We start from the raw sequence: 21,238 nt of genomic DNA, 5'->3' as shown, positions 1-21,238 counted from the left end.
TAAACTAATAGTGAAGACACACAGAGACACACTAACTAAACTAATAGTGAAGACACACACTAACTAAACTAATAGTGAAGACACACAGAGACACACTAACTAAACTAATAGTGAAGACACAGAGACACACTAACTAAACTAATAGTGAAGACACAGAGACACACTAACTAAACTAATAGTGAAGACACACACTAACTAAACTAATAGTGAAGACACAGAGACACACTAACTAAACTAATAGTGAAGACACACAGAGACACACTAACTAAACTAATAGTGAAGACACACAGAGACACACTAACTAAACTAATAGTGAAGACACACACTAACTAAACTAATAGTGAAGACACAGAGACACACTAACTAAACTAATAGTGAAGACACACAGAGACACACTAACTAAACTAATAGTGAAGACACACAGAGACACACTAACTAAACTAATAGTGAAGACACAGAGACACACTAACTAAACTAATAGTGAAGACACAGAGACACACTAACTAAACTAATAGTGAAGACACACACTAACTAAACTAATAGTGAAGACACACACTAACTAAACTAATAGTGAAGACACACAGAGACACACTAACTAAACTAATAGTGAAGACACAGAGACACACTAACTAAACTAATAGTGAAGACACACAGAGACACACTAACTAAACTAATAGTGAAGACACACACTAACTAAACTAATAGTGAAGACACAGAGACACACTAACTAAACTAATAGTGAAGACACACAGAGACACACTAACTAAACTAATAGTGAAGACACACAGAGACACACTAACTAAACTAATAGTGAAGACACAGAGACACACTAACTAAACTAATAGTGAAGACACACAGAGACACACTAACTAAACTAATAGTGAAGACACACAGAGACACACTAACTAAACTAATAGTGAAGACACAGAGACACACTAACTAAACTAATAGTGAAGACACAGAGACACACTAACTAAACTAATAGTGAAGACACACAGAGACACACTAACTAAACTAATAGTGAAGACACACAGAGACACACTAACTAAACTAATAGTGAAGACACACACTAACTAAACTAATAGTGAAGACACACACTAACTAAACTAATAGTGAAGACACACAGAGACACACTAACTAAACTAATAGTGAAGACACAGAGACACACTAACTAAACTAATAGTGAAGACACACACTAACTAAACTAATAGTGAAGACACAGAGACACACTAACTAAACTAATAGTGAAGACACACAGAGACACACTAACTAAACTAATAGTGAAGACACACAGAGACACACTAACTAAACTAATAGTGAAGACACACAGAGACACACTAACTAAACTAATAGTGAAGACACAGAGACACACTAACTAAACTAATAGTGAAGACACACAGAGACACACTAACTAAACTAATAGTGAAGACAGCACACTAACTAAACTAATAGTGAAGACACACACTAACTAAACTAATAGTGAAGACACACAGAGACACACTAACTAAACTAATAGTGAAGACACACTAACTAAACTAATAGTGAAGACACACTAACTAAACTAATAGTGAAGACGACACACTAACTAAACTAATAGTGAAGACACAGAGACACACTAACTAAACTAATAGTGAAGACACACACTAACTAAACTAATAGTGAAGACACACTAACTAAACTAATAGTGAAGACACACAGAGACACACTAACTAAACTAATAGTGAAGACACACAGAGACACACTAACTAAACTAATAGTGAAGACACAGAGACACACTAACTAAACTAATAGTGAAGACACAGAGACACACTAACTAAACTAATAGTGAAGACACAGAGACACACTAACTAAACTAATAGTGAAGACACAGAGACACACTAACTAAACTAATAGTGAAGACACACGAGACACACTAACTAAACTAATAGTGAAGACACAGAGACACACTAACTAAACTAATAGTGAAGACACACAGAGACACACTAACTAAACTAATAGTGAAGACACAGAGACACACTAACTAAACTAATAGTGAAGACACACAGAGACACACTAACTAAACTAATAGTGAAGACACAGAGACACACTAACTAAACTAATAGTGAAGACACACACTAACTAAACTAATAGTGAAGACACACAGAGACACACTAACTAAACTAATAGTGAAGACACACACTAACTAAACTAATAGTGAAGACACAGAGACACACTAACTAAACTAATAGTGAAGACACAGAGACACACTAACTAAACTAATAGTGAAGACACACAGAGACACACTAACTAAACTAATAGTGAAGACACACACTAACTAAACTAATAGTGAAGACACACACTAACTAAACTAATAGTGAAGACACACACTAACTAAACTAATAGTGAAGACACACACTAACTAAACTAATAGTGAAGACACAGAGACACACTAACTAAACTAATAGTGAAGACACACAGAGACACACTAACTAAACTAATAGTGAAGACACACGGACACACTAACTAAACTAATAGTGAAGACACACACTAACTAAACTAATAGTGAAGACACACACTAACTAAACTAATAGTGAAGACACAGACACACTAACTAAACTAATAGTGAAGACACAGAGACACATAACTAAACTAATAGTGAAGACACACAGAGACACACTAACTAAACTAATAGTGAAGACACACAGAGACACACTAACTAAACTAATAGTGAAGACCACAGAGACACACTAACTAAACTAATAGTGAAGACACAGAGACACACTAACTAAACTAATAGTGAAGACACACAGAGACACACTAACTAAACTAATAGTGAAGACACACACTAACTAAACTAATAGTGAAGACACAGAGACACACTAACTAAACTAATAGTGAAGACACACAGAGACACACTAACTAAACTAATAGTGAAGACACACTACTAAACTAATAGTGAAGACACACTAACTAAACTAATAGTGAAGACACACACTAACTAAACTAATAGTGAAGACACACTAACTAAACTAATAGTGAAGACACACACTAACTAAACTAATAGTGAAGACACAGAGACACACTAACTAAACTAATAGTGAAGACACACTAACTAAACTAATAGTGAAGACACAGAGACACACTAACTAAACTAATAGTGAAGACACAGCACTAACTAAACTAATAGTGAAGACACACTAACTAAACTAATAGTGAAGACACACTAACTAAACTAATAGTGAAGACCACAGAGACACACTAACTAAACTAATAGTGAAGACACACACTAACTAAACTAATAGTGAAGACACACACTAACTAAACTAATAGTGAAGACACAGAGACACACTAACTAAACTAATAGTGAAGACACAGAGACACACTAACTAAACTAATAGTGAAGACACACAGAGACACACTAACTAAACTAATAGTGAAGACACACACTAACTAAACTAATAGTGAAGACACAGAGACACACTAACTAAACTAATAGTGAAGACGCACAGAGACACACTAACTAAACTAATAGTGAAGACCCACAGAGACACACTAACTAAACTAATAGTGAAGACACACACTAACTAAACTAATAGTGAAGACCCACAGAGACACACTAACTAAACTAATAGTGAAGACACACTAACTAAACTAATAGTGAAGACACACTAACTAAACTAATAGTGAAGACTCACAGAGACACACTAACTAAACTAATAGTGAAGACTCACAGAGACACACTAACTAAACTAATAGTGAAGACACACACTAACTAAACTAATAGTGACGACACACACTAACTAAACTAATAGTGAAGACACACACCGGAGACAACTAACTAAACTAATAGTGAAGACACACAGAGACACACTAACTAAACTAAGTAGTGAAGACCACAGAGACACACTAACTAAACTAATAGTGAAGACACAGGCACACTAACTAAACTAATAGTGAAGACACACAGAGACACACTAACTAAACTAATAGTGAAGACACATTAACTAAACTAATAGTGAAGACACACACTAACTAAACTAATAGTAGAGACACACTAACTAATAGTGAAGACACACTAACTAAACTAATAGTGAAGACACACTAACTAAACTAATAGTGAAGACACACAGAGACACACTAACTAAACTAATAGTGAAGACACACAGAGACACACTAACTAAACTAATAGTGAAGACACACACTAACTAAACTAATAGTGAAGACACACTAGATTCAGACACAGTTTCGTTTTTTTCTGAAAAGCAGGATTTGTAGGATCTTAATTTGAGCCAGTTTGCTACTGCAGGGAAAAACATACTGCAGCAACAGGAAATGTAAATGATTATGTGGAATACAATTAAAGAAAAACTCCCCTCAGAAACTCTCCTTTGTTATTTTTTTCCTTCATCCACAGTAGATACAGTCCCAAAATGTTTTGCATGTCAGCAGTCAAGTTTGCAAGATATTGGACTTTCAAGAAGCAACGTGTCACCGGCCACATCATCATGATGATGCAAAACGGAAAGTTCTCCTGCAACAGGGCGATCAAATTAAGATCCTACATCTGTAGGCTGATGAGAACACATACAGCAGTACCTGGAGTCATGGACTTCACCATTAGTACGATAGCCACCGGGAAGCACAGTGTGACTGATAGGTTAATGGAATGAACCAGCAGCCCAACACGTTCACTGAAGCAGCCCTGGAGGGACAGAAGAACTGCACGTTAAGGCATAGCCGCGGGAAGCAGGGGTGTGAGGGGGCTGCAGCACCCCCTGAAAAATCACAATATATTTATATACTTTAAATCATTAAATAAAAATCACAAAAGTAGTGCTGTATTAGCGGACTGATATAGCCGTCTGCAGCGCAGGAAAAACTTTTTTTATAACAATAATAGCAACAATGGTAAGTACATCAGAATGAAACTCACCACTGAGAGCCTTCGCTCTGTGTACAAAGCTGCCACAATAAACACGTTGGACACTGGAAGGAAAGACGAGACAAATGATGTTGGTGATCAAATAAATGTTACCAAACAAACACACGACAAGCATGGCAAGTTAACATATACAAGGGAGATGATACGATGATAAAATAAGACCTTATGTTGTTTCCTCCTACAGTACTGAGGGGGGGGGGGGGGGGGGTCCACCACTGGCCTGTTAAGATAAACCTGCTGTCACAGCATCAGCTTCTGGGACAAATGAGGCAGCACAAACACAGCATATGTGTTGCATAGACCACCTGCTACTACTGCACTATTCCCAGGGGAGCTCTGCAGTGGAGAGGAAACACACACTTAAGCAAACACAAACACACACACACACGCATGAGAACGGACACAAACACACATGCGTATGCATGAGCATGCACACACGAACATGCATGAAAGCACACACAGAAAGAAATGAAAGGCTGAACTATTTTGAATCGTGGGATTATCTAACTAGCTGCAGGGCTGCCTCTCGCTCCATACCATATCATGTGACCTGGTCTTTGGAATAATGTTTTTCTGCTGTGTTTTGAAGAATACATCGTAGAATCAATTCTAAAGGCCTACAGTATTCAAAATGTCAAAGGCCTGATGGAATAGGTTGAGGTGGACTTTTATGGAAACCAAACCTCAATAAAACAGAATAAAATACAATAGTCTTCTGCCTCTAACGCCTTGGCAACTTCTGTGGAAACCAACCTTCAATAAAACAGAGAATAAAATACAGTAGGTGTCTGTCTCTAATGCCTTGGCACTATCTGTGCCTGGCTCACAATCAGAACAAGTGCTTGAGCTTAACTGATACTACAGCCAATAAAACAGACACTGGATCACGCGTCAATGACTACAAGTGTTAATAAAATAAATATGCTGCAATGCATATAAAACCAGTGCCTTCTGAGGGCGTCATTGTCTGCTATGCCCCAGTACTGTAATGTATAGGGTGTCCCATAGTCCTTCTCTCAGTACTGTACTGTATAGGGAGGCCCTTGTCTCATAGTCCTTCTCTCAGTACTGTATAGGGAGGCCCTTGTCCCATAGTCCTTCTCTCAGTACTGTACTGTATAGGGTGTCTCATAGTCCTTCTCTCAGTACTGTACTGTATAGGGAGGCCCTTGTCCCATAGTCCTTCTCTCAGTACTGTACTGTATAGGGAGGCCCTTGTCCCATAGTCCTTCTCTCAGTACTGTACTGTATAGGGAGGCCCTTGTCCCATAGTCCTTCTCTCAGTACTGTACTGTATAGGGAGGCCCTTGTCCCATAGTCCTTCTCTCAGTACTGTACTGTATAGGGAGGCCCTTGTCCCATAGTCCTTCTCTCAGTACTGTACTGTATAGGGAGGCCCTTGTCCCATAGTCCTTCTCTCAGTACTGTATAGGGAGGCCCTTGTCCCATAGTCCTTCTCTCAGTACTGTACTGTATAGGGAGGCCCTTGTCCCATAGTCCTTCTCTCAGTACTGTACTGTATAGGGAGGCCCTTGTCTCATAGTCCTTCTCTCAGTACTGTATAGGGAGGCCCTTGTCCCATAGTCCTTCTCTCAGTACTGTACTGTATAGGGTGTCTCATAGTCCTTCTCTCAGTACTGTACTGTATAGGGAGGCCCTTGTCCCATAGTCCTTCTCTCAGTACTGTAATGTATAGGGTGTCTCATAGTCCTTCTCTCAGTACTGTACTGTATAGGGAGGCCCTTGTCCCATAGTCCTTCTCTCAGTACTGTACTGTATAGGGAGGCCCTTGTCCCATAGTCCTTCTCTCAGTACTGTAATGTATAGGGAGGCCCTTGTCTCATAGTCCTTCTCTCAGTACTGTACTGTATAGGGAGGCCCTTGTCTCATAGTCCTTCTCTCAGTACTGTACTGTATAGGGAGGCCCTTGTCTCATAGTCCTTCTCTCAGTACTGTATAGGGAGGCCCTTGTCTCATAGTCCTTCTCTCAGTACTGTACTGTATAGGGAGGCCCTTGTCCCATAGTCCTTCTCTCAGTACTGTACTGTATAGGGAGGCCCTTGTCTCATAGTCCTTCTCTCAGTACTGTACTGTATAGGGAGGCCCTTGTCCCATAGTCCTTCTCTCAGTACTGTACTGTATAGGGAGGCCCTTGTCCCATAGTCCTTCTCTCAGTACTGTACTGTATAGGGAGGCCCTTGTCTCATAGTCCTTCTCTCAGTACTGTACTGTATAGGGAGGCCCTTGTCTCATAGTCCTTCTCTCAGTACTGTACTGTATAGGGAGGCCCTTGTCTCATAGTCCTTCTCTCAGTACTGTACTGTATAGGGAGGCCCTTGTCCCATAGTCCTTCTCTCAGTACTGTACTGTATAGGGAGGCCCTTGTCTCATAGTCCTTCTCTCAGTACTGTACTGTATAGGGAGGCCCTTGTCTCATAGTCCTTCTCTCAGTACTGTACTGTATAGGGTGTCTCATAGTCCTTCTCTCAGTACTGTACTGTATAGGGAGGCCCTTGTCCCATAGTCCTTCTCTCAGTACTGTACTGTATAGGGAGGCCATTGTCCCATAGTCCTTCTCTCAGTACTGTACTGTATAGGGTGTCTCATAGTCCTTCTCTCAGTACTGTACTGTATAGGGAGGCCCTTGTCCCATAGTCCTTCTCTCAGTACTGTACTGTATAGGGAGGCCCTTGTCCCATAGTCCTTCTCTCAGTACTGTATAGGGAGGCCCTTGTCCCATAGTCCTTCTCTCAGTACTGCACTGTATAGGGAGGCCCTTGTCCCATAGTCCTTCTCTCAGTACTGTACTGTATAGGGAGGCCCTTGTCTCATAGTCCTTCTCTCAGTACTGTACTGTATAGGGAGGCCCTTGTCTCATAGTCCTTCTCTCAGTACTGTACTGTATAGGGAGGCCCTTGTCCCATAGTCCTTCTCTCAGTACTGTACTGTATAGGGAGGCCCTTGTCCCATAGTCCTTCTCTCAGTACTGTATAGGGAGGCCCTTGTCCCATAGTCCTTCTCTCAGTACTGTATAGGGAGGCCCTTGTCCCATAGTCCTTCTCTCAGTACTGCACTGTATAGGGAGGCCCTTGTCCCATAGTCCTTCTCTCAGTACTGTACTGTATAGGGAGGCCCTTGTCCCATAGTCCTTCTCTCAGTACTGTAATGTATAGGGTGTCTCATAGTCCTTCTCTCAGTACTGTACTGTATAGGGAGGCCCTTGTCCCATAGTCCTTCTCTCAGTACTGTATAGGGAGGCCCTTGTCCCATAGTCCTTCTCTCAGTACTGTAATGTATAGGGTGTCTCATAGTCCTTCTCTCAGTACTGTACTGTATAGGGAGGCCCTTGTCCCATAGTCCTTCTCTCAGTACTGTACTGTATAGGGTGTCTCATAGTCCTTCTCTCAGTACTGTACTGTATAGGGAGGCCCTTGTCCCATAGTCCTTCTCTCAGTACTGTAGGTCCATAAAATAGGCCAGGGGGATGGTCCTCAGGAGACGGCTGCAGCAGAACAGCCTGTAATGACCTGCATACAGATCTAGTGTGTAGGGTGAGTGATAGTCTGTAAGGGGGAGTGATCAAGTGTGTAGGGTCTGGGGAATGATAGTGATAGTGTGTTGGGAGAGTGATGTAGTGCGTAGGGGGTGTGAGGGGGAATATCCAGGAGGACCCTAAATGACATGCTAGAGCTGAGTAAAGTCCACGTACCGATAACAAGGCACGCTGCAGGCATGTTGTAGGGGTCCTTTATGAATAGAGAAACCACTTGTATTGGGTCCACTAGAATACCATACCTAGAACAACAGAACACTGTGGTTAGACTCAGAGCTCAGCTGAATCAAACCACATTCTTATTTTATATCTCGTGTGTTTTTGTTCTACCTTGTTATTTTTAGTATTACATTGTTATTGATTACTGCATTGTTGGGATTAGAGCTTTCAAGAAAGACATTTCACTGTACTTGTTCGTGTGACATTAAAACTTAACTTGAAACATTTCAGCCTTTCAGTTTTCACAATGCTGCGAGTGTAAGTGATGCAGCATGTTTGAGTGAATCAGGCACAGAACCTCCTATCTTACTTTACAGTAATACATGACAATGTACCCTCCTTGCACGTCTTTACCACAGTATGCCTTTGGTAAGCAATGCCTGGCTGCTCCCTATAGGCTGTTACTGTGCTGGGCATCTGTGGACAGTCAGGAGGCATTGCGCTTGCATTAGCGTACAGGACAGCATACGGTCTTAGCAGTGAAGGGGCTGACGTTACATTTCATTCTCTGAAAACGAGGCCTTTACTTCCAACCGTCAAATGACAGCCATAAGACTACACTCTCCTTTCCCCCCTCTTGTCTTACGGAAAGCTTCTCATAACGTACTGTACTTACTTTAAAAGGTTTTCCAAGAACAGACGGGCATTGCTTAAGACCTACAACAAAAGAGGTCTTGTAAATTCATTGCATCCTTGAAAATACAGTTTGTTTCACATGGTACAAGCATACATTCATCATATGATTCAATTACAGTGTCTCTTTTCCACTGTAGTTTCAAGTTTTATTAGTCGTATAGACGTGATACACATGGTATATATCGTCAAATGAAATGCTTACTTGAAGGTTCCTTTTCGACAATGCAACAATAAGAAATAATAACAGTTAAGAATACAAACAAAGTAAATGTCTCAGTAGAATAAACATTTTAGCATAATAATACAGGAAGGCACAATTTATAGTTCAATATTTACACATGTTTTGGGGAAGGGGGTTTGGGGAGAGTGTGGGGGACAAGCGTTTAAATTGTGAGGTATTTAGCAATCATAATGAGAGTGTTACGCGGGGTGGAGCAGGTGAACCCAAGTGCAGACTCAGACGAGGAGACAGGAATAAGGTAACCAAGGTATTTATTGAAAAGCGGGTAGAGCGGAGAGAAAAGCAGCGTCCGGCTGGGGAAAACAGGCGACACAGGATACAAACGGCTTGAAATGCAGACTGACTGAAAAGAAGCTAGGATCTGGCAGCGTGAAAGTGGCAGGGCTGAGTATTTGTAGAGGTCTGATTTTGGAACTGGTGGGGATCTGCTCTGACTCCAGCACACCTGTCTCCACTCCAACAATCAGATAAACCCACACAGAGCGAGAGAGGGAGAGAGCACTGGGGGAGTGGCGGCAGGTTAGGGAGACACAGGATGAGAAGTAGGCAGGGGCAGATGTAACAAAGAGTCTGGTAGCAGCAGTTGTGATGTGTGTGTAGCATGAATGTATGAGGGTGTGTGTGGATGAGTGTACATGTATATCTGTGTAGGTGTGAGTGACCTCAGTAAACCCTTTACAGGCAGTAGACTGTAACACGTTACACTATACCTCAGTAAACCCTTTACGGGCAGTAGACTGTAACACATTACACTATACCTCAGTAAACCCTTTACGGGCAGTAGACTGTAACACGTTACACTATACCTCAGTAAACCCTTTAAGGGCAGTAGACTGTAACACGTTACACTATACCCCAGTAAACCCTTTACGGGCAGTAGACTGTAACACATTACACTATACCTCAGTAAACCCTTTACGGGCAGTAGACTGTAACACGTTACACTATACCTCAGTAAACCCTTTACGGGCAGTAGACTGTAACACGTTACACTATACCTCAGTAAACCCTTTAAGGGCAGTAGACTGTAACACGTTACACTATACCCCAGTAAACCCTTTACGGGCAGTAGACTGTAACACATTACACTATACCTCAGTAAACCCTTTACGGGCAGTAGACTGTAACACTTTACACTATACCTCAGTAAGCCCTTTACGGGCAGTTTGGTTTAGTTCATTTCTATGCACTAGACAGGGCGAAGGACGTCAGAGAAGCCCGTCTGATGATAATAATAACTCTGTTCAATTTATTGCACATTGTGCAGTGATGGGCATCTAAAAAGTCCACATAGGTAGCTAAAACAAAGGATTCAATTGAAACTTCAGCTGGAGAAAACTCCAACTCGGTTGCTGAGGTGAAGGATTAAATTGAAGCCTTAGTGGGGAGGAAACTCCATCTGTAGCTCATTGCAATGAGCTGAATGGCACAGTTGCTAGGGTGAAAACTGTGGTTGAAGCTGGAGGAATTGTTGCATTTTCATTGTCGTTTTCGTTGCACTTGCCTATGAATCACATTATTATGAACAGTACTGACGTCAAACGGAAGAACCAAGGACACGGGTGGTTGCTAACGTTGTGAGATTCTCGCTAGTGTTTAGAGAACAACTGGTTCTGAGAGATTAGGATCAGGACCTGCAATTGTAACAGTAAGCAACTGTAACCAAATGGATGACTGCAGTGTAGCCGTTATTATGAGTACATGTTGCAATGATTACTAAGGCATACTAATATTAAAGTGTGTATACTTATTTAAAATGTATGTAGTTCTGTACCTGTCTATTATTTTAAAAACTGTTTTTTAAACTGTCTATTAATGTTATGTATTGTGATTTTATGTAGTTCTGCCCTTCAGCTGTAATGGTCTATTAATGTCATGTTTTATGTGGACCACAGGAAGGGTAGCTGCAGCTTTGACTCTAGCTAATGGAGATCCTAATAAAATACCAAATACAGTACTATTTGTGGAACTCATCTTGACAGCTAAAAGATGAAGTGTTTGCAAGTCAAGATAATCATCCTCTTGATTTTTAGGTCTGTCTTGTGATTCTCTCCCTCCCTCCCTCGTTGAAAATGTTTCATTTTGGATTGTAATATCTTATTATGGAATACAAAGGCTTCTCCACGTTCAATGGGAATTTGAGAAGAAGTTCAAAGAATGAACAAAGTACTGTGATGACAAAATGATCTTGTTTCAGAGAGTGGATTATCAACAGTTTTAGAAATGTGAATTTATTCTCCACGGCTTTGATGAAGGGGACTAAGCTGGCGGTGCTCTAGATTTGACGTGAATTCAGATCAACGAACTAGCTGTTGCTGAATGATTACTTTAGATAGAATCTCAATACCATATTTCCCCACAATAGTTACACATGGAAATGTCAGTGTGTTTTTCTAAGGGAATAGTACCACCATGTTTCCCTTAGCATCATCAAACCATCCTTGAACTCCAACATCTCTCTCTAAAGAGTAAAACAATGGTTTATGTGGTTGTACCGAGACTCACTGAGAGCTAGAGGAATGGGAATGTCCTGCTGTTTCCCATCCTCTCACACACTGACTTCAAAGCCAAACTGAATTAGCAAAACACAAGGTTATTAACAAAGTGATTAGCTAACTATATAGCTAAGCGTTACATGTCCCACTTTAGGATTGGACAGAATAGTCTAGTCCAGCAACAGTAAGTGCTGCGGCACAAGTGCAATGTACCTCTACTATCCTGTGTCTTGTAAGTTAAGCCTAAAGGAATCTTACAGAATATCAGAGTATTACATGAAAGCAGGATGACCTTGGCCTCACCTCAATCCACATCACCTCCTTTAGCAGCAAAATCATTAAAAGACAAAAGAATATGATGAGAAATATGATTTTGTCTCACTTTCACTGTAATCTTGCTAAACTAAAAGAACAGGAACACAGAGTAGCCTCGGGCTAGATATATAATCCTGTTGAGGTGTTCTGAATAAGTGCCTGGTGTCTTTAAACACTGTGGTTTCAGGCCCAGCGTGGGATGAATATGCCTTCTGGTGAGACCTGGAGGCACACACCCACCAACGCACAGTGATGCTCTCTGATTGACTCCTCTTGTAGGAGGTAAGTCAGTTAAGAACTAATTCTTATTTACAATGACGGCCTACACCGGCCAAACACGGACAACACAGGGCCAATTGTGCGCCTGCCCAATGGGACTCCCAATCAAGGCCGGTTGTTATATAGCCTGGATTCGAACCAGGGTGTCTGTAGTGACGCCTCTAGCCTTAAACCGCTGCGCCACTCGGGGGCCCCTATGTGTTAAAGGCATCACTACAGACACCCTGGTCTAAGCCCTGTCTAAGATGGGTGGGGGGGGGGGGGGGGGGGGGGAGGTAGTGTTCTACTAAGCCATATGGAATTGTTTTAAGAAGGTCGTACCAAGGATCATTTTGCTATATGATTTAGAATTTTAAGACCCATTGAAGTATAAAAAAATTAAAATAGTTGATGAAAAATGTTATTTTGCCTTACTTCAATTTGCCCATACAAATGCATTTAATAACAGATTCACTACATAGAACAACAGATAGTCCCCCCAAAGAATCTAACGGAAGTTTGTTCTGAAGTGTCTGTACTATATCTGAGAGATATACTGTAAACTATATTATTATTATTATTTTTTTACATGTACAGTATCTCACAAAAGTGAGTACACCCCTCACATTTTTGTAAATATTTGAGTATATCTTTTCATGTGACAACACTGAAGAAATGACACTTTGCTACAATGTAAAGTAGTGAGTGTACAGCTTGTATAACAGTGTAAATTTGCTGTTCCCTCAAAATAACTCAACACACAGCCATTAATGTCTAAACCGCTGGCAACAAAAGTGAGTACACCCCTAAGTGAAAATATCCAAATTGGGCCCAAAGTGTCAATATTTTGTGTGTCCACCATAATTTTCCAGCACTGCCTTAACCCTCTTGGGCATGGAGTTCACCAGAGCTTCACAGGTTGCCACTGGAGTCCTCTTCCACTCCTCCATGACGACATCACAGAGCTGGTGGATGTTAGAGACCTTGCACTCCTCCACCTTCCGTTTGAGGATGCCCCACAGATGCTCAATAGGGTTTAGGTCTGGAGACATGCTTGGCCAGTCCATCACCTTTACCCTCAGCTTCTTTAGCAAGGCAGTGGTCGTCTTGGAGGTGTGTTTGGGGTCGTTATCATGTTGGAATACTGCCCTGCGGCCCAGTCTCCGAAGGGAGGGGATCATGCTCTGCTTCAGTATGTCACAGTACATGTTGGCATTCATGGTTCCCTCGATGAACTGTAGCTCCCCAGTGCCGACAGCACTCATGCAGCCCCAGACCATGACACTCCCACCACCATGCTTGACTGCAGGCAAGACACACTTGTCTTTGTACTCCTCACCTGGTTGCCACCACACACGCTTGACACCATCTGAACCAAATAAGTTTATCTTGGTCTCATCAGACCACAGGACATGGTTCCAGTAATCCATGTCCTTAGTCTGCTTGTCTTCAGCAGACAGTTTGCGGGCTTTCTTGTGCATCATCTTTAGAAGAGGCTTCCTTCTGGGACGACAGCCATGCAGACCAATTTGATGCAGTGTGCGGCGTATGGTCTGAGCACTGACAGGCTGACCCCCCCAACCCTTCAACCTCTGCAGCAATTCTGGCAGCACTCATACGTCTATTTCCCAAAGACAACCTCTGGATATGACACTGAGCACGTGCACTCAACTTCTTTGGTCGACCATGGCGAGGCCTGTTCTGAGTGGAACCTGTCCTGTTAAACCGCTGTATGGTCTTAGCCAACGTGCTGCAGCTCAGTTTCAGGGTCTTGGCAATCTTCTTATAGCCCAGGCCATCTTTATGTAGAGCAACAATTCTTTTTTTCAGATCCTCAGAGAGTTCTTTGCCATGAGGTGCCATGTTGAACTTCCAGTGACCAGTCAGTATGAGGGAGTGATGACACCAAATTTAACACACCTGCTCCCCATTCACACCTGAGACCTTGTAACACTAACGAGTCACATGATACCGGGGAGTGAAAATGGCTAATTGGGCCTAATTTGGACATTTTCACTTTAGGGTGTTCTCACTTTTGTTGCCAGCGGTTTAGACATTAATGGCTGTGTGTTGAGTTATTTTGTGGGAACAGCAAACTTACACTGTTATACAAGCTGTACACTCACTACTTTACATTGTAGCAAAGTGTCATTTCTTCAGTGTTGTCACATGAAAAGATATACTCAAATATTTACAAAAATGTGAGGGGTGTACTCACTTTTGTGAGATACTGTATAACCCCTTATTTTTGGCACTAAACAGTCTAAGCCCTGTCTAAACCGGGGGTCTACTAAGCTATATGGAATTGTTTTAAGAAGGTCATACCAAGGATCATTTTTCTATTTGATTTTAAATTTTAAGACCCATTGAAGTATCAAAATGTTTATTTTTTACTAAATTATTTGATGAATAATTTTAATTTAGCCTTACTGCTATTAGCCCATACAAACGAATTGTATAACATATTCACTACATGGAACAACATAGTCCCCCCCAAAAATGATTAGGTATTAAGATGAAGCCTAAGAGGGAAACCTGGCCAGTGATTGTAGTGTTTACACTTAACCTGAGTGTTGTTGAGCAGACTGGAGAATTAACTGAGACTCTCAGTATGACGTTGCAGAAGGAAACTTACCAGCATGACAACACACCAGTTAAGGACTCCTCTGTAGTTTCTGTAACCGCTGGCAGAGCTCAACAGGGACTCCTGCAACCTGTGGCAACTGAGGCATGAAGAGACACGGGATAGTTTGAATACGTGCACACTCATTTACTGTACTGTACTACAGCTATAGTTAACTGATCTGAAATACACTTCCCAAATGACGTCCGCAACACACCTCCGACTTCCCTTCGAGTTTTGTAAAAAAAAAAAAGTGATTTAATGTTTTAAATGTACCCCTTTTTATCCGCAATTTTACATATAGCCTATTGGACCAGCATGGGTGACATATAGACTATGCGAAATGATTAAAAGTACATCATTCATTCTACCCCATTATAAGTGTTCATAAGGGAAGATTGCACAAGTGGGTGCAGTAATACATACAGTCGCGATCTGTTTTCCCTGGCATAAATTCACCCCACCGTAACGACACGTCTGGGTTTTGTTAGTTTATGCCTCACCTCTGTCTATCACTAGGAACATTTATACGTTTCTTCCTTTCTTTTGACGTGGTAGAAGGCAAATCCGACACATTTCGCTTCGTTACAATGTTGCCGCTGTCACCGTGGCCGTTAATACTTTCATTAACCGCTGACCGCCCATTCACTTGTTTCAAAGTAACACCTTTTCCAGTGGATATAGTGACTCTTCTTTTGCGGATAAGGGCCCCTGTTTCTTCCATGATATCGCCAATCTTCAGAGCTCTAGATTAATTTGACGTCTAGCCTACTTTGCAGGCAGCTATAACACTTGCCCACTATTGCCAAACATCACACTGTCAGAGAGAGCAAGAGGAAGTTGGGATTGCAAAACGCGATACTGTCAATAACTGTATGGATACTGTAGTTGTAGTGGGCAGCAGGCAACAGTTCCGTATTGACTGTATACGTAAGAATGTGGCGTGGTGGAACAGAACCGTGGAGGAGTGGCAAGTCTGACGACACTGGTTGGACTGCTGCCAGTTATGAAGGTGAGGGCTATATTAAGTTAGGACAGATCGCAATTTAATGGAGGGAGGGGTGGTCCAAAATAGGAGAGGGTTGTTCAACTTTTTTGTGTTGCTTTGGGGATCGTTTTTATTGGGCACAGGGGAGGCTAGTATGTTTTCTTTCCTGGTTAATGTTCACACTTTTGTAGGTTTTACTATATAATGTCTTCCATATAGCCAAATGTCCTCATCTGCTTGCATGCGCCTGCCCTATAACAAGGTGCTTTGGTACTTCCCTTATGTGCTATAGGCTTTTCAGTTTTCCATGTGCTTACTTTTGCTATACAGGTCAGTATAGTCTACACTCTAAACATTAGGGGTTCAACAAGGGTTCTTCTAAGATCCTCAAAGTTCTTTGAAGAACCTTAGGGTTCTTGACACTGAAAAGTGCCCCCAAAGGTTCTTCCAAGAACCCCATATGAGGTGGGGTTCATCGAGGAACCTCCTTAGTTGGTGTGGGTTCTTGCAGGAACCTAACGGCCCAAATTAAACATTTGAATTTGAATTTGAAAGGACAGCAGGTGCAGACACTTAACTGAAAAATGTAAAGATTTAAGGTAAGCTTGTTCCTTGTATGATCTAAATTGGTATTGTTTTATGATGATACCATCTATCTTTTCATATTTGTGCAAATCTTTCGAAAACAGAAAATGGACACAATTCAATGGATATCAATCAACACAGAGGTAAGAATATGTATGCTATAAGAATATGTTGAAGGCTAGCTGTTTAGGGTGCAGATGACTGAACTGCTCATGTTTGTGTCTGTGTCTGCAGGTATACAGACGAGGAGGCATACAAAGTATGTCAATTGGTATTGGTATGTTATGCAGACCACATTTACCATCCTCCTCCCTTACGTGTTCAATGAATATCCCATATAAAGGTCTCTACATTATGGACAAGGTATGTGTATGAAAACCATTATCAAAACAGTTTTTTTCATTCACATTTACCACAAAAAGGTATGAATACTGTCATGTGCATGTTTTGTTAATCATCTGTATCAGGTATTCCCAAACTGGGTATGCACAATGCCGTTGGGGGTACACCAAATAAAAATGTGATTCACATTAAAAATTTTTATAATAATAATAATAATAATAAAAAATGTCTTCTCATTTTAAAACAGGACATTTATATTTTCCAACGGGGCTATACATTTGGGTGAGGTTTTTTTCTCGCCTGAGTAGCCTTGTTTCACTGCCACAAATAAAATTAAACCTTCTAGTGTTCAGCGAAATAACAACACAATGTCAAATACAGGTAGCCTAGTCAAATAATTAACATCCAATCACATCACACATGTTATTCTCTCGCGGGAATTCCACTAATGGTCCGTAATGTAGCCAAACGTAGCTGCTGCTCATGTTGGTATCTGTACTGATGGCTCAAAAGCTATGACAGGGAAACATAGTGGAATGGTAACGCACGTGTAAGCAGTTGTTCCCAACGTCACTTGGGTACACTGCAGCATCCACCGAGAGGCTCTTGTTGCCAAGGGAATGCCTGACAGCTTGAAAGACGTTTTGGACATTACAGTGAAAATGGTTCACTTTGTTAAAGCAAGACCCCTGAACTCTCGTGTATTTTCTGTACTATGCAATGATATGGGCAGCGACCATGTAACGCTTTTAAAACATACAGAAGTGCGCTTGTTATCAAGGGGCAAAGTATTGACAAGTTTTTTTAAATTGAGAGATGAGCTTAAAGTTTTCTTTACTGACATCATTTTTACTTGTCTGACCGCTTGCATGATGATGAGTTTCTCACACGACTGGCCTATCTGGGTGATGTTTTTCTCGCCTGAATGATCTGAATCTAGGATTATAGGGATTCTCGCAACTGTATTCAATGTGCGGGACAAAATTGAGGCTATGATTAAGAAGTTGGATCTCTTCTCTGTCTGCTTTAACAAGTACAACACACAGGTCTTTCCATCATTGTATGATTTTTTTGTGTGCAAATGAACTCAAGCTTAAGGAAAATGTCAAATGTGCTATAGCGAAGCACCTGAGTGAGCCCTGCCTCCAGTCGACTTACCGATATTTGAACAAGAGAGCCTCATTGAAATTGCAACAAGCGGTTCTGTGAAAATTGAATTTAATCAGAAGCCACTGCCAGATTTCTGGATTGGGCTGCGCTCAGAGTATCCTGCCTTGTCAAATAGCTCTGTTAAGACACTGATGCCCACGTTGCAACCACGTACCTATGTGAGAGTGGATTCTCGGCCCTCATGCAAACTAAATACAGGCACAGACTGTGTGTGGAAAATGATTTAAGACTGAGACTCTCTCCAATACAACCCAACATTGCAGAGTTATGTGCATCCTTTCAAGCACACCCTTCTCATTAACCTGTGGTGAGTTATTCACAATTTTCAATTAACAAATAAAGTTTTATAAGTAAAATGGTTAAATAAAGAGCAAAATTATTCATTATTATTATAGGGGCGGTGCGCAGGGAGACTGGAGGGGGTTCCCGCTCGTGCACCATCTGTGGCCGCAGAGGTCACACTGCTGGTTGGTGCCGGGTTGGTTCCTCTGGGAATCGAGGCAGCAGGCAGGGCGCTCTGGCGTCACCCCAGGTGAGCCGGCACCATTCTCACCCAGAGCCCTCTGTTGCACATATGTTTGTGTCTGTCACTTTTCCTGAATTTCCCCCGCGTTCCCAGCATAAGGCGCTCGTAGATTCAGGCGCGGCTGGGAATTTCATTGATAGAGCATTAGCTCATAATTTAGGGACCCCCATTGTTCCCGTGGATGTGCCCTTCCCCGTTCACGCCTTAGATAGTCGACCTTTAGGGTCAGGGTTTATCAGGGGAGGCCACCGCTCCTTTGGGCATGGTGACGCAGGGGGGTCACAAGGAAAAAATGTGTATTTTCCTTATTGATTCTCCTGCGTTTCCTGTGGTGCTGGGCCTACCCTGGTTAGCTTGTCATAACCCCACTGTTTCTTGGCCACAGAGGGCTCTCATGGGGTAGTCGCGAGAGTGCTCAGGTAGGTGTTTAGGGGTTTCCGTTGGTGCTACTACGGTGGAGAGTCCAGACCAGGTCTCCACCGTGCGCATTCCCTCAGAATATGCCGATTTGGCTCTCGCCTTCTGTAAAAAGAAGGCAACTCATTTACCACCCCATCGACGGGGGGATTGTGCAATAAATCTCTTGGTAGACGCTGCACTTCCCAGGAGTCACGTGTATCCCCTGTCGCAGGAGACAGTGGCTATGGAGACATATGTCTTCGAATCCCTGCGTCAGGGGTACATTCGGTCCTCCACTTCACCTGTCTCCTCGAGTTTCTTTTTTGTGAAGAAGGATGGAGGTCTGTGCCCGTGCATTGATTATCGAGGTCTCAATCAAATCACGGTGAGGTACAGTTACCCGCTACCTCTTATCACCACGGCGATTGAGTCAATACACAGGGCGCGCTTCTTCACTAAACTGGATCTCAGGAGTGCGTACAACCTGGTGCGTATCCGGGAAGGAGATGAGTGGAAGACGGCATTTAGTACCACCTCAAGGCATTATGAGTACCTCGTCATGCCGTACGGGTTGATGAATGCTCCATCAGTCTTCCAATCCTTTGTAGACGAGATTTTCAGGGACCTGCATGGGCAGGGTGTAGTGGTGTATATCAATGACATTCTGATATACTCCGCTGCACGCGCCGAGCATGTGTCCCTGGTGCGCAAAGTGCTTGGTCGCCTGTTGGAGCATGGAGAGTGACCGCATTGCAGCCGTGCGTAATTGGCCGACTCCCACCACGGTGAAGGTGGTGCAGCGATTCTTAGGGTTTGCCAACTACTACCGGAGGTTTATCCAGGGTTTTGGTCAGGTAGCTGCTCCCATTACCTCACTGCTGAAGGGGGGCCCGGTGCGCTTGCAGTGGTCAGCTGAGGCGGACAGGGCTTTTGGTCAGCTGAAGGCTCTGTTTACCTCGGCTCCTGTGTTGGCCCATCCGGATCCCTCTTTGGCGTTCATAGTGGAGGTGGACACGTCCGAGGCTGGGATAGGAGCCGTGCTCTCTCAGCGCTCAGGTACGCCACCGAAGCTCCACCCCTATGAGGTGGGGGACCGGGAGCTGTTGGCTGTCGTCAAAGCTTTGAAGGCGTGGAGACATTGGTTGAGGGTTCTAAACACCCCTTTCTTATCTGGACTGACCACCGCAATCTGGAGTACATTTGGGCGGCGAGGAGACTGAATCCTCGCCAGGCAAGGTGGGCCATGTTTTTCACCCATTTAGTGTTTACCCTCTCTTACAGACCAGGCTCCCAGAACGTTAAGGCAGACGCAGTGTCCCAGCTGTATGACACAGAGGAGCGGCCCATGGATCCCACTCCCATACTCCCCGCCTCTTGTTTGGTGGCGCCGGTAGTGTGGGAGCTGGACGCGGACATTGAGCGGGCGTTACGTGCAGAGCCCGCTCCCCCTCAGTGTCCAGCTGGGCATCTGTACGTGCCGTCTGCGATCGGCTGATCTACTGGGTCCACACGTCACCCTCCTCTGGTCATCCTGGGATCGGTCAGACGGTGCGCTGTCTTAGTGGGAAGTACTGGTGGCCCACTTTAGCTAAGGACGTGAGGGTTTATGTTTCCTCCTGCTCAGTGTGCGCCCAGTGCAAGGCTCCTAGACACTTGCCCAGAGGTAAGTTACAACCCTTACCCGTTCCACAACGGCCGTGGTCGCACCTGTCGGTGGATTTCCTAACCAATCTTCCACCTTCTCAGGGTAACACCACGATCCTGGTCGTTGTGGATCGTTTTTCTAATTCCTGTCGTCTCCTCCCTTTGCCCGGTCTCCCTACGGCCCTATAAACTGCGGGGGCCCTGTTTACACACGTCTTCCGGCACTACGGGGTGCCTGAGGATATAGTGTCTGATCGGGGTCCCCCAGTTCACGTCAAGGGTCTGGAAGGCATTCATGGAACGTCTGGGGGTCTCGGTCAGCC

The 21,238-nt window shown here is 42.9% G+C and overlaps 1 protein-coding gene across 1 annotated transcript in view; it reads right to left on the bottom strand.

Annotated features, from left to right (window-relative positions):
- The window catches only part of LOC106605973 (diacylglycerol O-acyltransferase 1), a 28,801-nt gene extending 12,538 nt beyond the window's left edge, over nt 1–16,263 (bottom strand). Inside the window, exons 1-6 of the mRNA XM_045697667.2 lie at nt 15,765–16,263; nt 15,274–15,361; nt 9,310–9,350; nt 8,631–8,716; nt 4,913–4,965; nt 4,576–4,681 (exon numbers count right to left, since the gene is read on the bottom strand). Of these exons, the coding sequence (XP_045553623.2) occupies nt 4,576–4,681; nt 4,913–4,965; nt 8,631–8,716; nt 9,310–9,350; nt 15,274–15,361; nt 15,765–15,985 (595 nt within the window). The 5' untranslated portion in view covers nt 15,986–16,263. The remainder of the gene's footprint in view (nt 1–4,575; nt 4,682–4,912; nt 4,966–8,630; nt 8,717–9,309; nt 9,351–15,273; nt 15,362–15,764) is intronic.
- Nucleotides 16,264–21,238: the final 4,975 nt, after the last annotated feature.

Source organism: Salmo salar, chromosome 02 (genome assembly GCF_965601325.2).
Source record: "Salmo salar chromosome 02, fSalSal1, whole genome shotgun sequence".
Taxonomy (NCBI): domain Eukaryota; kingdom Metazoa; phylum Chordata; class Actinopteri; order Salmoniformes; family Salmonidae; genus Salmo; species Salmo salar.
Note: the sequence above shows the minus strand (reverse complement) of the source record. Positions and strands in the feature narration are given on the sequence as shown.